The 17,209-nt window shown below is 35.2% G+C and overlaps 1 protein-coding gene across 1 annotated transcript in view; it reads right to left on the reverse strand.

Annotated features, from left to right (window-relative positions):
• LOC112969586 (TBC1 domain family member 22A) overlaps positions 1 to 17,209 on the reverse strand; it is a 174,283-nt gene that overhangs the window by 31,786 nt on the left and 125,288 nt on the right. Inside the window, exon 10 of the mRNA XM_026073024.1 lies at positions 16,818 to 16,913. Coding sequence (XP_025928809.1) covers positions 16,818 to 16,913 — 96 coding nt within the window. The remainder of the gene's footprint in view (positions 1 to 16,817; positions 16,914 to 17,209) is intronic.

Genomic DNA, 17,209 nt, shown 5'->3' on the forward strand with positions numbered 1-17,209 from the left:
CTTATTGATTACCATCACAATCAAGAGCCAGCTACTTTTCAGACTGTAAGAGCTGTATAATGACTGACTTCCAGAAATCCATCTAACATCCATCAAATATTTTCTTAAGCAAAAATTAAAAAAGAAAAGCCACATACTAGTCTAAATATCTGCATTTTGTGGTCTCTTTTCCTTCACACTGAATGACTCAGACAGATTGACTTTATATTCATTTCCCATTTCAAATTCAGTAGTGATTTTGAAAATTTCTTTCTGTTTTGGCAACTTTGCTTCATTATAAAGTAGGAATATTTTTAAAATAATATTCTCTAGAGTGGAATATGGGTCTGTTAAAACTAGACAGGGCTCTTGAGGTAAATCACAGCTGCAGTAACTAAGTATTACCTCTTGCCATAAGCAGCTAAATCTGCTACCCTCTTCTGCTACCCTGCTACTTCCTCTATCTTTGCTCAATTGCTTTGGAGTGAGCAAGCCTCAGTTTTCACCGACTCCTGTGATTTATCTGATGATATTAGACTAGATCATAGTACACAATAACTTCTGAGTTTCAGCAACAAATATATATATTTTTTCTTTTGTAAGCTACTTATAATTCAATATAATCATACCATAACTTGCAATTGCATTATATATAATTGTTTCAAAAAATTTTAATAAGTGACTATGACTTCTGGAAGATGGAACTAGATGGAAAGAGGGGAACAGAAGCAGATGTGCCCAGACTTCAAATTGAGATACGGGGTCCAAAATCAATTTACATTACTGGTGGTCAGTTAAATGTTATTTCTAAGAAGTCAGACATTACTAATATCTTATTACTATGAACTCTTGGCCTATAAGCTCAAGTCTAAGAAAGAGACACCAGTTTAAGTACAAAAATGTACATATTGTTAGCTGAATGAAATAAAAATCAAAAGCAATTTTAAGTTTTTTTTTTGAAGATTTCTATTCTCAACTTTGCACATTTAAAGTCAAGTTTTTGAGAAAAAACATAAACAATATACAAAATAGAAAAAATATGCCTACAGAATTTTATCAGAAGAAAAAGGGCCATAGAAAGCCACACTGAAGCTTCAGAGACCAGAAAGGAACGAGTGTTAAGAGTTTTATTTTCTTTTTCATGCTTTTAAAGCCATTTTCAGTGTTCTAGTATTTATATACTAGAACTGGTCAGAATCTGCCAGGAACTTTCTAGACAGAGGGCAACTCCTCCTCCTGGTACTACTACAAGTACTACTAGTTTCCTTGAAGTTAAAAGAAGAATGACATGCAGTCTATCCCTTATATTTTAGTTTAATATTAAAATTTTGACAAAATAATTTGTGGGGCTAAATTGTTATTTCCAAGACTGTAGGATAAAACGTTTCCCAGGTTCTTGCAGTACTTGACGATATATTGAATGCCTTCTAACAGTTTTCACAGCAGGGAATAAAACCCCAGTAAGGCTAGAAATCAAGCTCTTTATGGCTAGAAAGGTTTCCATGCTCACAGTATTTTTGTCTTTAGCCGTTTTGATACATTCACAGAAAAGGCACTGTTAGCCTCCGTGCCTGGAGGAGTGAGAGCACAGGATCCAGACCTAAGCAGCCATCTAACCACAGCACTTACGGAGATGAGGGGCAAATGATCCTCTGTTCAAAGGCTACTGTGTTCAGAAGATCGGGCTAGTCTAAAAGCATCAAGATGAAGTCAAATCCTACCAGATCAAGTTTACTTTGATTGTCAGCTTAAGGGTTTTTGGCCTGATAGTCAAAGCATTTCAGTCTAGCTCAGTTCGACTTCGACCCAGCGTTGAGTCAGAACTCTCGAGACATTTGTGATTCCCAGCAACAACACATACCACAAAACCTAGCAGGAAGCATCCAGGTCGTGCAGTCTCTGTCCTCAGAGGCTTTGAAGACCCGACTGAAGAAAGCCCTGAGTAACCTGGTCTGACCTCAGAGCTGACCCTGCTTCGAGCAGCAGGTCAGACCAGGGACCTCCTGAAGTTCCTTCCAGCCTGAATTATCCTATGAACTTTTCTGAACAAATGCTAAAAGGACATCTATGGAATAAAACTAAAAAAAATATATATATATATAAAAATTGTGTTGAGAAAACTTACAATTTGCTTTCCTTCCCTTGTTTCAACATGTATTAAAAGATACAAGATAAACATAGAATTATACCCAAACATCCCCCAAATTGACAAATCATGTAAGCAGGAGAACAAAAATGACCTATTCAACAACAAGAAAGTATTATGTTTGAAAAACTGAGAGTCTCCAAAAAGTTCATTAAGAAATCCGTTAACACAAGGTACAAGGTACAAGTAACAAAGTACAACACCTTCAACAAATAACTTCCATGGAAATTACCTTGTACCTCAGAAAGGAGCCAAATAATTCAGCTAAAAATAAATTTTACCCTGTTGAAGACACTAGTGAGAAACAGTGCTTGTTCCCCAGAGGTCAAATCTATGAATTAATAGAGGATGGATATCTAGGGATGTCAATTTATGACCCTTAATAAATATCAAAATCGTAAGGAGCAGACATTTTAGACCATTTTCTTTTTTTGACAGTTTCTTTTTGTATAACCACACATACATCAGAAAGTATGCTCACAGTTTGGTCTAATATGGAGGTGTGGTTCTATGGCAAAACAAGAAAAACAGAACCACAAGTTAAAACGGGCACAACTGAGCTGACAATGCTGTTAGAACTAAACGACTGCTCAAATTATATTTGACTGAAATTACTGAGAAGCAACAAAAATATTTGGATAAACATATTTAAATATATTAAAATAAAGTCACTTAATTGAATCTAGGAAAATGTAAAATACTGGAACAGTCAGGTGGTGTGACACTGTCATATCTCGTACATTTTACTCCTAGTGAGTGCTTGGGTCATTAGTGACAACATCATTAATATAAGCCAGAAAGAGCAGAAAATGTGACCATGAAGTTCAGTTCCTAGTGAAGCTGTAAAGCTTCTGAACGAAAAGAGTTTGTTAGAGTAGAAGAGAGAGGCCGGAAGGGAAGGAGCTGTTGGGCACCGGGAAACAGAAATGAGGAAAGGCACCAACACACATAAGAACATACAGCAGCCAGAAAGGATCAGACCAAAGGCCCCTCAAGAAAAAGATGAACTCACCCTATTTACCTAAAAAGGGTTGTTATTACCCTTGAACAGAAGGTGGAATTTGTGGGGCTTCATTACTAGAATACAAGTTATACAGCTCTGTATTTGCTATTCTCCTAAGTGTACTCCAGCTGCGGATAAACCTATGCTTAACCGAAAAAAATCAGAATAGCGAGTCACTCTGGAGATGGATAAAATTGCTGGCAGCAGATATACTTGCAATTAGCTATTTTTCCTAGCAAGCAAATTTCACTTCTCTTCTCTGTTATGTTCTCTTCAATACCCATTATAGACTGGTCAGTTTTTAAGACACTCAAAAAAAATTACATTTTTTTAAAAAAAATAAGAAACACTTCTTTTTATTGTCTTAGCAATACAAAACTAAATTTTTAGCACAGTACCCACCAAGGAGCTAAATTAAAAATATATTTATTAGTTATGTCTCATACCATAGGAAGTGGGAGAAACTGTATTTATTTAAAAGACAATGCAGAGAAAGTAACTACTTACAAATTCACACCATAAACTGGGAACAAGATCACAAAAGACCCAGGGAACCCATATTACAATAGCTTATCAAAAACAGGTAGTACAAAAATCACATTCTAATATGTTATGTGTTTCTAGAGTAGATAATCACGAGGAAAGATATTCATATTAAACATTTGAAACCAAAGTCTATTATTTGTGCAGACAGCAACATAAAATTGCACAAATTCTTTCATAAGAGATCATGAAATAATACTACCTGGTCAGTCAACATTAGAGAGCACATGAAGAAAAGAACATCTGTTGAGACACCAGACAGATACTCTTCAAAGACTATAATTTGGCAGCCAGACATCTTGTTATTCAAGTCACTGCTGCAGCCATCTACTAATCACATTTTTGGGTGCAAAGTTACATTATTTAACTTGTGCAGCTGTAGCAAATACACATCTCTTTGACAGGTGTATAGAATCAGACTTGTGTTTCTTTAAAACCCACTCTTTCAAGTGATTTTAGCTCCCATGCCAGAATATACTTTAATAGAAATGTTAGTTCACATGAACAGTGAAAAAAATATATACTCATAATAAATGTAACAGTCCAAATGCTGACAAAAACAAGCTACAGACTCCTCTATCATTGTATACACAGTCTGGCAATGAAGAAAACCAGCAGACCAGTCCAGGAATGAAATAAGGAGACAATATATTGATCACCTATAAGGTTTCAGGAACAACTTACAGGAAAGAAAAACAACCATTTTAATAGCTCAGTATTTTTACATGGTTCTGATTATTTCAGAGTTTTATATTGAATATTAATACAATTTAATATAGGGGTCAAATGTAATTTATTACTTAAGTGGAAAGATAGAACCTTGACAAAAAAGGCTATCTGCATTTTTTTTCTCCATTTTCATTACGTTGCTGTTAAAAGAAACACAGAACACAATCATTCTGAAGTTATTTTATTACAATATTAAAAATACATATGGAGTGTTTTTCTAAAAACAATCAAAATTAACTTTACTTTTTAATAGAACAGTTCTGTACTCTTTATCTTTGGTGACAGCATACAGGGAATAAGGTCTCTGGTATTTTCCAGAGAGTCAAAACATTACAGACATTCTAAAGCTACACGCTCTTGTGGATTTTTCTTCTAGATCAGTCTTTAAGTTTTAATGACCTGAATGCAAATAAAACTTTGTTAATCCAATGTTGTTGCATATCTTAAATGAATGTATGACACAGGAGTACTGAAACATGGCACAGAAAACTTAAGCAGGATCTTTTTTTGTCTGCCTGCAGAAAACAGCTGGTTTTGGTATTAATGTTAAATTTATGAGAAATGTCCTTTCCTTTATTTTCCTTTATTTTGCACTAAAACTGGCAGATGTATACATTAAGCAAGAATGTCATAAAACTAGTACGTGAAAAAACTGATCAAGCCAGATAAGCAAAATAAATGACCATCTGAACACACATCTTCTAAAAGATCCTGAAGAACTCAGCAATTGGGCAGCAGGAATCACTACAGCAGGACACTACCTGCCGTACTATTGGCTTGTTGGATTAAGATGAGAAGAGTAACATTTGCAGGAGACAACAAAAACAAGACTGATAGATCTGAGATACTGTGGGCCCTCTCCAATGCACTGGGACCAAAACTGGAAAACAATGTTGTAAACTCGATTGTATCTGAGCTTCATTAACCAGGGTCCTAGTTTGAATAATTTGAAAGGAGGACAATAAATGTTTTATTTTTTCCTTTTCTAATTGGTGGATTACAACCACTAATGTCCCAATGACCCAACAGGCTCCAATATGGTAAGCTTCACAGGTCATGTCCTAAAGGATATGGATGTATTAGATATTCATGACCAAATACAGCTTAGATTTAACAAGAAATTCTGCCAAGTATGAAAGAGACCTGTTGGGAGGCTGGCATGATCAGTAAACCCCTGCAACAGAAGAAGGCTCTGAGGAGATGAGCTGAGGTTACAGCTCAGGGAAGAATGAATGGAGTGATTAACCGTGGTTGTTGCAAAAACAACCCTGAATTTATCTTAATAGCAAAGGAAACTGGAGGATACCTTTGTTCTAGATAAACTGTCTGTATCAGTTAACTGTAACAACTGCTTGTGTAACTGTCTGTCCCTGAATTAAAGAAATGCAGACCTAGAGCTGGACAAAAGTGGTTTTAGAGATATAATTATTGCTAAAGTAACATAGCTTGTGTATTAGATCTGCTTCTATTCTATGATTCTAGGATTTTAATCAGTGATATTTCTAGTCATATAACAGGCATTTAGTTTATTGTTCTGTACTTTTCCGTAAAGCCCTGTCATCTCTGAGCAAGTGCCTCGGTTTGCTGTGGCTCTACCAACCCCTAGTGGCTGAGGAAGTCACAACGCAACAACTCCAGCTCTGAGGGCAGCCCAAGGAGCCAAGGACACCCGGCCTGCCACCAGGACACCACATGGCAGTGGTCGCCAGCCTCGACCTCCAGGTGTGTACTGCTCACTGTCGGACTCAGAGGGTGACAAAGAAACAAATGTTTCCCATCATGGAGTCTGTTGCATAGTTTTCTTCAGCTGTAAGAATTCTGAACTTGGCTCTACACATTATAATAGTAATTTAGCAATAAACTGGTATGACCATTAATAGTAACGGGCCATAAGCTTGGTACTGAGTTTGCAAGGCCTCAGGACTGAGGCTTGTCCTGTCTGAACTTTTCTTCTGTTTAATGCCAATTTGTTTTAGTTTTGTCTATCTTTGCATAGTACAACCACAGTTTTATATAGATAGCAGCAACAAGCAGTTATTCTATGTAGAATGAGATGTTTATGACTCTAAATGATGTAGCACAGAGAAATACAAACCTGTTATGATAGCAGCAGCCTTGTGAAGTGAAAACACTGGATGCAGCATAGAGGAATACAGGCATGGGATGCTAAGAAACGGGGCACAAGCTTGTCCCTGGAGACTCCACAGCTATAAATGACTCGGGCACATCAGCATGGGTAGTATATGTGGCTCAGCCCAACATAAAGGATAAAAAACAAACAAAAAACAGAAGTTTGAAGAGAGCTACAGGCTTGAGCTGCTTTCAAGCCACATTCTCCTTCTTGGCAACTGGGGACACCTAGCATCATGATGGGCAGCAAATCCTGCACATTGGTAATGAGATTCATGTTTACGTTGTGATCTAACTGTGGAGTGCAATTGCTATACTCTGCTAAGCCTAATTTGTACTTGCATTGTGATTTAAGTATATTGCTGTATCACTCTGCTAAATCAAAATCCAATGCAATTTCACATAATTTCAAATTAGTAAATTTTGTATTAAACATTAAACCCTCCACACACGAAACATCTAAAAGACCTTGGACAGAAAGTATTGGACTTCAACACTAGGCCTGAAGAAATACAAGCCAGTAACTTTCTGGATGGCAAGAGTTCACTCAGCAGGGTCTATTACAATGTGCTTGAGGTTTTTATTATTGTTTTGCTTGTTTGTCCTTTTACAGTAGAGTGTTCTTCCTATATTTCAGGGAACAACATGAAGCTAATACCTGGTATTTGCTTGGATTAAAGTAGCATTATGTTAAAGACTGTATAAATACAGCATAAAGGACAGTCACTACCAAAGATTTTATGGCTCAAGTCTAAAGCAAGAGAGAACAAATTCATATAAAATAAAAAAGAAATGACACAAAACTGATCAGTGTGACCATAAGTGGCATTAACAGACCAGGAGCCTACTTGTCACATCTATTCTAGGCATCACAGAAAAAGAGAACTTACATAAAGATTTAGAGAAAAGTAACTCTGAAGATCTGTATGAGGTGCTCCATTTAAGTAAAATGGTCAACACAGGAAATAGCACAGATACTTTCTGGAGGACTTAAGAAGTGTGTGATGAAGCTGTTATCACTGGCTGATAAACTGGCAGTCAACATCTCAATACAGAATATGAGATGACATGTAAAGTGTTGGTAGTAGTCCATCAAAGGCCTTGGAAGCAAAGGCACCTAAGTTTTCCTTCATGTCATAGAGAAAAGGGAGCTAAAGAAGGTGCAAAGCAAGAAAAGAATGATGGTCTGAAAAATGATCTTTACAGCTTCTATGCAGTCTGGATGAAAATAAATGAAACAAAAATGCATTTGTCAAAGCCAAAGAAAAGGACATTGCAGTAATAAAGACATTGGATGATGACAGCATGGGTGAAAATGTCTGTTAGACAGACAGGAATGCCTGTATCTTAGAATCATGGAAAAAAAAAAAAATCTGCAAGACAGATTCCTTACTATAACATGTTGAATATATTTTTATAGCTTAGCTATGTCAATGAAATGATAACTTACTCAAACTGAAAATTTGAACTAAATCTCTAGCGTCCAACAGTTAAATCAATGAAGTCCAACATTACTATCAGCTTATGTTCAGTATGACAATTGAATCTGCTCCCTAATGTTTTATTTCATTATCAATCTTTTAAATATCCTGTACATTACACTATTAAATTCAACAGCTATATTTTCTATTAATATTTTAATTGTAAATATGCTCAAAATCATGCTTGAAGGTTTTATCACTTAACAGCATCAATCATTCACATCCCTCTCATGAATTCAGCAAAATTTGGGAATTATAGCTGTAGTTGGGAAAATGAATAACAATAAGTCAAAGTCTAAGTCATGTTGATGAATAAGAAGGTCCTCATTACTTGTATCTTTGATTACTGAAGCTTAGATAGTACAAATTAAATGAACTTCACGTTTTGCATTCACTTCATAAACCAAACTTAACCACATTTAAGGAATATTGTATTTGTATTAAACCTATCACTTTTTCTCTTTTTAAAGATGATATCAGTGTTGGACTCTGTCTATAACACAGAACATTTTATACCATCAAGAGAAATACTGCAAGCCAAGAATGACCTTGGTATCTTGCTGTTCAACTCCACAGAACATCACATTGGTGTACAATGGAAAAATTGAGTCAGAATTAGAAAGTCTTCCATTTACTGTCTGCCTTGTATATTTCTTTCTCCATTCCTCACATATGTGAAGTAAAACCAGCTAATCTAAAGTAGGAATAGAGCTGTGTTTATGCAGCATAAAGACATGGTTAAGTCCACAGAAGTCCATCAGTTCCATAGTTCTAACTATAAGTTCTAAAAAATTCTAACTATAATTGAAACACTATCATTCTCTTCCACAATATTAACCTTTGTATTATAGGTGCCTGGAAAATACTTAAAATGCCTATCCGAAAACATAAAATATCTTCAATGATGTAAGATATTTTCATTGCTATCAAAAGTGACAACTGAGAAATTTCTAAATTGCATGTAAAATTTTTTGTCTTCAGGCATTACATAGCAAATTTCAAATTGGGATCAAAACTTACTAAAAAAGGTTATGATGTCAGCAGGACAGAAGGTAAGCAACTATAAAGTCTCAGTAAAACAAAGCTTGTGATTCCCTCCTCCCCTTTAAGTTCCTAAAATCAAACGCTTTCTCTTGGGACACTGCAGTTTGAACTCTATTGTATTAAATTTTATCATAGTAAGACAAGAACAACTTAACAGGACATGGGCAGGTGGCATGAAATAATCTGTGGAAAGTCAAGAGGCTCCAATTTTATAAGGCAGATGCATGAGACAATGTCTAAAAATAGTGTACTTTGTGGCAAATTGCTCGAGATTACACATAAAACATCTGTTCACACGTCTGTTGCCAAAACTTACATTAACCTGCAAATCTCATGTTTCAGAGAAGCCCTACATTGATTTCTTATACTTGACCAAACAGACAGCTGTGAGAACAATATCTTGTTCAAATAGATTAAAATGAACACAATTTCTATCATGACTTGATGATCAACTTATAGTGAGAAAGTTAATCTGTTAAATTCTTTCAAACATTAAAAATATGGGAATAGCATCAAAGTTTTATCTGATTGTATATAAATGATTATTTGAACATTTGGGAGCCTGAGCTACAGGGATTTTCTAGCCAGCAAGGCAACCTGTAGCAAACCAAAATAAAGCTGGAACAGAAATGACTTTATCCTTGAGAAAAGGCCAACACTTTGCTAGAAAACAGAGTTTTTTGTCAAGGAAAACTGCCTTGTGGAATCATATTTGGTTTTGTCTCCTGTGGGCTGGGTGCCCTTGCTAAAGCCCATGCACTGTAAGTAAGTGGAGTCTTACTATCATCTTGAATCAGAGTAGGGTATAAGAAATGCCATTGGTGGGGGTAGATAAGACGGTTTTCATAGACAACCAAGATCAGTATGAAAATAAAGATATTTACATGCACTTGAGGCATTATGAAGGTGTTTTTCCGAGTTAAAACTTTTAGTTTTCTGCTAGGAGTTTTCAGTTTAAAAGTGATGTTCCTCCAAAAGCATTATCAGACATGAAGAACTGAGAAATAGCTTATAGGCATTTGCATATTTGCCAAAGAGTTAGCATTTTCAGAAGAAAAATGTACATACTTTGCCACATTTTTATTTATTCAGAACTCAAAAATGGATAAATTTGAAAAAGTGATGAGCAAAAAAACTGTAACACTGATGATTGTTAAACAAGTGTCACAGCTAATGGCACACTGAGATGACTGTGGGAAAATGAAACTTAGGAGATCCACTGATTAAGCTGTCTGTTTTGAGACAAAAATACACACATACATTCAGAACACTTTTTAGGCAATCAGTCCCCTAAAATTCTCATCTTTTCTGTCACATTTGGTTGAAGATATCACAAGATCAAAGTTCACTGCTGCAGACAGTTTTGCTCAATTGTAAACAGAATGCAGAAAACGGAAGAACTGTATTAAAGTCTCTGAAAAGGTACAAAGCGTGTCTGCATCAAGCTGATTTACTACTCACATTGATCACTACTTATAAGCAAGTGACACTGTAAATGCTGCTTTTGAGTATCCTGCAGAGAAGAACGTGAGGGACAGGCTTTATTGCAGTCTCTAAATGCCTCTCCTTTAAATTTTTGCTTCTGCTAAGAACTAATTCATGATGATAAATAAGCAGGCATATTCCTGTATGTTGCCAATAGGAATATAGAATTTGTATATGAACTATGTTCTGTTCAATTTAACTTATTTGTCCACAATTTTGAACAATTCTAATCATACAGAAAAGCTCTGATAAACCAATCTTTCTTGCTCTTTTTTTTTTCCTAGACATTCCTTTCTTGCTGATGAGAAATACCTAAGAAGTAGCCTGCCCCTACAACGTATTCACATTACTGGCACTGACAAAATTCATCCTTTTTAAGCTTGAACATTTAAAGCATTTTAAAAACACTAATCACATTTCAATTCAGTAAAATGGTGATGGAGAATACTTCATATCAATAAAGGTCAAGACACATGTTTAGGAGATCAATTTAATGTTCAGCTGCGCTGATGTCAGTCTTAGACCGTACCACTTTTTACCTGCTGTGAGAAAAAATACTATGTACGCATGGTAGAACAATGTGAAGTGATTAATGATTACTGATGAGCAGACTTCAAAAGGTTTGGAAGTAGCTTGATATGATTAGACTGAATTCTCTTTTTTTTTCTTTTTGTAAGCTAATGTGCATGCAATCTGGTAAGTGGAAAATACAATATTTGAAATTTAAGAAAAATATTTGAAAGGTTTTTCACTAAAGTGTGGATATGCACCAAAAAAATCATTCTAACCTTATCCAAATGCATAAGTTCAAAAATAGTCAGGCTAAAATGCATATGCAAAAGGATTCTGTTATAGAATTTCTGGTGTTGCCTCTTGCAGTGAGAGAGAAAGTATCAGGCAAACAGCATCTCCTTATATTTCTGGCTGCCACTCAGTGGTACAGAGCTTTGCGGAAATTTAAATAAATTTCTGTTTCAGACTTTACAGACTTAAAGACGACCAATTAATGTTTGTTTTTATATTACTATTCACATATGGGACATGGGACCAAGAATGTCCCATCTAAACTTGAACTCAACCTTATTGAGTGGTTCATAAACAGAATATTTTCACATATGAAGATATTATAATTTGAAGACCCAAACATCACAAATTACTATATCAAGAACACAGAAAGAAAAGGACAAGATAATGAGGATACAGTTTGGCTACAGCTTTAGACCTATAGTTCAAAGACAACATAATCATTTTCTTCTCAAAGGACAAGCTGACCTACCACACAGTCAGAGCTGCATGGACAAATTTACCACCTGATATATCAGAAATTATTAGCACTGCAGAAAAAAGAGAACCTCCTCCAATTATATTTGTGGTAAGCAAGAAGAAAGAAACAAGTTAAAACAAAATAAAACAAACCAAAATTTTGCTTTTTATAACTTTGTTCAATACCTCACATGATTAATACACATAGTTTAGCACAGCATAAGATGCTAATCAAAGCCCAATGCCAAGGAGAGCTAAAAATTTCTCCATCTCAAATAAAAAAGTCCTCCATAGAAAAGGAATTGTTATGCCTCACAAAATGAGGTATGAAACAGCCCATGAGAATTCACAGACTAATTCTGGATACAAGCAAGCAGACTTTCCTAATCTCATCTTTTTTTTCTTTTTTTTTTTTTAATTTAATTAAAACCTTTATCAGCCTTCACCTATTCATGGACTTGAAATGACCGTACTAATTTAAAACAAAAGGACATTTTTCTTCCAGGGTATCTGCACCCTGGACTACTACTATCATATAACATCTAAATGTATCGAGAAAATGAAGAAAGACTTTTTAACTACAAAAATATAATAGATTGTATTCTCGGCTGCTGTTTTCCCCAGAATAAATAAGACATTGAATGAATGAACCTAGGGCACAAAATTAAGTATCCTGTGTCTGCATACAAATTAATTCACTTTGCTAGAAAAATATAAATGACCTGAATACAGTTTACCTAATACGGATTTCATTAGAAGAGTAGTATTTCTACTTTTCATTAGTATCAACAGCAAGAAGGGGTCAGCAAAATGTTGGCTTGTCCTGAGGGAGATGAAGACATGTCTTCCTGTCTTCTCATTTAAATTTACTTCCTCTTATAAATCCAAATTTGAAAAGTTTTCTTTACCATTCCTCATCGCAATCACCTTACTTAGCGAAAAACAGAAAAGCAGTTTGGCACTTTTTATCCTCACCGAGGGCAGCTGTAAGCAAATCAGCTTTTGGAAGCGTTCAGGAAGACACACACAGCTATCATTTCTGAAAGTCTGTTCTTACAATTACAAAATCTTAAAGATACTTTTTTTTTAAACACAAAATAACAAAAGTATTGGGCTAGTGGACAGGACTGGTGCTGAAGTTCAGTTAAACTGCTTTGCATGAGGTGGAAGCACTGTACATGCCTGTGTGGCAATGACTGGGTAGAAGGAAGAAGTTAAACAGACATAATGGTAACCTTTCTCTCCTCCCTTCCCCTAATAACTGCAGGATTACTGGTCAAACCAGATGAGCTGCCATGAAAATGTTACTGGAAATAGCCAAATGCATCTAGAAGATGCGACATACATTTTCTGGTGAAGCATCAACCTGACATTGACAGGGAAAATTCAAGTTTACAAAAACAGACAAGTGAACTGACTTTTTTCCTAGTTCTCATTAAAACTGGTATTCAAGAAGAACTGAATGCCATGCTGGAATAACTAATTACTGCAGCATGCTTTCCAGTCATCCTTTCTCCATCTGCTGAGACACAAAATTCTCACCGGAGGTGAAGACAGCACAGTGCTATTGGAAAGAAATCTTTCATCAGTCTTGCTCAAGACACTGACCCCTTCCTCAAACCAACTTCACTAACCTTTCTGTTGCTACTGAAATGCACAGAGCTTTTTTCTGTCAAACTGCTAAATTCAACAAATTATAATGCATACAATCATCAGATGGTGTTTTAAGGGTGACAATATTTCACACCTTAATCCACTTTTTGTGACAATTTATAAATTTAGAGGGACAACTTTATTTAGATAAGGTGTTAATTTCTTCTATTGCTCAGTATTTCATCTAATAAAAAGCTGAAGTCAAATTACTATTTAAAATATACAACTTAGCTGTAGTGATACTTTTGGCCAAAACTATAGAAACGTATAAATATCTATCCCTGTATAATTTGTATCAAATGAATATTTGAAATTTAGTAGCTAACATTGCCCATTTATTTGAACCTTTAACAAATTCCTTCCTCAAATTCCTATTTGAATCTTTAACAAAATCCTAAATAGATTTTAATTTAAAATGTAAGGAGGAAAAATATTCTGTTAAATTCAGATGTATGTCTATAAATTCAATATAAAACCATCATGTATCTACAATATCAGCATGAAACACATACTTAAGTGCTTGTACTGTCATATTTCATTGACAGTATGAAGTACATCAGACAATAGGTCTATATGCAACATAGAATATTTATTTTCTAATAACAGGCCTTGAATCAGCAGGGGTTTACCAATTTGTTTAACTTCATATACTGCAAATAGGTTCACTTAAGTCACCAGGAGTACTAAAAGCAAATCAAATTAAGAACATAACAGCATTGCAGTATGAAGGTCAGAGTTAATACATTCAGTTGTGTTCAAAAGACTAACTATGATTACTAATACACCTACTTCCATTACCTTTTCAGTTTTTATTGTTTTTAAGATGTTAAAATCAAAAAAAACCCAGTATTTCTTGTACATTTATTTCTTCCTCTACCTATTTACCTATTTCCCTCACCATCGCTTATTTTATTTTATATAATAATACTTAGTTCTACACATGTAAACCAAATACCCAACTGTTTTGAGTCTATCATTTCATATGACTAGCCCAGCCAACCTGACTCCTTTCACTGCAAAATTTCTTTCTCCACTACACAACAGTGCAGGAAAAAAAATCACATGCATACACACACACATACACAGAGTCTGCATTAAGGAACTGTTATCATGAACAGCTGAACATCTGGTATATAAGTCTATAATTAATCTGTTCACTGATAACTTAGGTTGCGGCAAGACATTGTTCATCTACCTAAAACCTTAAAAGAAGGGAAATAATATGTTAAGAGCAAAAGTTATTTTCTGTCACCCTCCTGCCCCTTATACTGCTAACACATACTTCATCAAATAATAATAAAGTATTACATAATCAAGTTCTTCAATATTGATCTTTGATTCAAACCCTGCTCAGTGCCCCATCTCACCACACCTGATGTCCCACTGAGGAAATCATTCTGCCTTAAAATGCCTGCGAGATTTTAAATTCTACTGAAAGAGACCAAACAGATGTGCAAAGGAACAAAAGCATGAGTCTTCCCAGTTTGTACTAAAGCGCCAGGACCTCAGGCTGACATTCAGTAGAGACTTGCATCATCTGTGCAGTAGGCAGAAAAGGACTACAACACACACCGTGTGCCAGAGAGCTTGCTGGATGCATGTTTTGATGATTCACAATATAATTTATGGACCACAAAATTTCAGTGCAAAACCTACCGTGACTTCTGAATGATGTGAACCACGTGCAATCCGAGCACTCCAGCAGCACATTCGGAACTTCTGGTTTTCAGATATCGTTTAAACCCCTATTATTTGAGCTAGCTACTTTGTAGACCAGGCAATCAGCTATTATTAACAAAGTGGAAGAATACCAGGTTTTATTTTGGCCTGTGGGAGACAAGTATCATCTGGAGAACGGATAATACTTCAGTCATTTTAAAAGGTCACGTTACACAATAAAGAAGGCCAGACCTTTTAGTGGTAACAAATAAGATAGTGATGAAAGTAGCATTTGTCCACAGATCCTCGAAATGACTAAGTGCATTTTTATGTGGTAAGCAACCTAAAGTTGTCTAATAAATAAATGTGTTCCAGAGTGTTCCTGATTTATATAATTTACACTCTGTTTTAGTAGCTTTTAAGGAAATTAAACCATGAAGAAATAACTTATTACATGAATGACCAAATCTGAACATATTTAAGCAGAATAAAACAAACCTTCACAGTACTTTACCCTCGGATTATTATTTATTTTTAACATAGTTGTCCTGTATTTGGTGGGAAGGGCAAAAATGCTATGAGCTTTGGTACAGAAAATCACCTCAAAAAAATTTAATGGGAACAATTATAGTAGAGAGGCATGGGCTACCAACATTAAGGTTGTTTTTTGACAAAATAAGACAATCTGATAGTGTTCGGAGGCAGTATAAATTTCATTTGTTGTGCTGTACTCTTAGGCGTTAATTTATTGGGAAGTTGAGCAACAGCAGTTAAAGTGCTCTGAACAAATCATTTTATGAAGAAATATAAAATAGATTGAAATGATGCACAGATTTACACAATGGTGCATTTGTACAAGGCAACAGAGTTCAGTCAGCTGTAGAGACAAGAAGCCAGTAACAGGACATTCTCCAGGAGCAGAACTGGTGCAAACTCTGCAGCACGACTTGCTCACAGTTGGCATTTTTCAGGCCTTTAATTCCTTTTTGGTATTGCATGTGTATCAAAGTAAAAGTCAATCTAAAGTACCTCTGTGAAAGTACACCATCTCCAGTTCACAGATATAACTGAACTACATGAGTAGGCAAATTATTTGCCTTTTACACTATTCAAATCCTATTCCAAATTACTACCTGATATGCTCTTTCCTGAACAAATTAAGAAAGGTTTTGAAATGTAGGGAACAGAAGTAAATACTCTTACAGGCCTTTTACTTACCACTGAAAACAGGCTCCTTATTTTAAAAGACCACATGCCTAGCATTTTTGAAAGAAAGAACATCTTTTTTCAGTGTGCTGTTACATTATAAAGATGCGAAATTATAAATAAGTAACTCCAGTGCAGCATTTAAGATAAAAAAAAAAAAAAGCCCTCAAGTTACCTTTTCAGAAAATCTCTCTATGAAATATCAAAGCTTTTCTTATTGTAGTATATACAGAAATCACCTTCTCAGTTTGAGCAGCAATTTTTTCAGAGTGGACAAAGAAAACTCATCTCTTACTGCTTACAGTCAATCACTTCAGGTTTAACAGCTTTGGAGCAACTCCCTCAAACAGTCAGACATCGTCAGTCTTGGTGCAACTGCTACTGCTCTGTCATAAATTCATCTCCGTGTAAACCTATGATCCTAAATTTAATAAATACCACCCTGTGCTTGAAAAATATCCCCAATTTTTTGTAATACAAAAATGTCTTAACTTACTTGAAAGTCCTTCTCTTCCAGTATCTCTTTCCTCCACCTGACAAGGAAGGCAGCACAGACGTACAAGTGGAAGTGAGAAAAACCCTCTGGTTCAGACTGAAAAGAAAATATCATTTGAATGTACAAAGTCATAGTTTTCATCAACACACCTAACACCCCAAATGTATTTTTTTGCCATTCAATACCAACTAAAAATGTCAGCTAAATCTATTTCTTTTCATATCATAATTTTCATATTATCTAGTTCAACACTGAGGCGTGAACGTATGCTTCGCCTCCATTATTAAGTTTGGTAGTTCCATTTTACACTAATAGCTTTTTGATTACAAATTCTGCTATGCCAAATTATTAGCATTTTATAAATATACAACTTGGTCAATATTTGACTGACT

Source organism: Apteryx rowi, unplaced genomic scaffold, assembly GCF_003343035.1.
Source record: "Apteryx rowi isolate R43461 unplaced genomic scaffold, aptRow1 scaffold_357, whole genome shotgun sequence".
Lineage (NCBI taxonomy): Eukaryota > Metazoa > Chordata > Aves > Apterygiformes > Apterygidae > Apteryx > Apteryx rowi.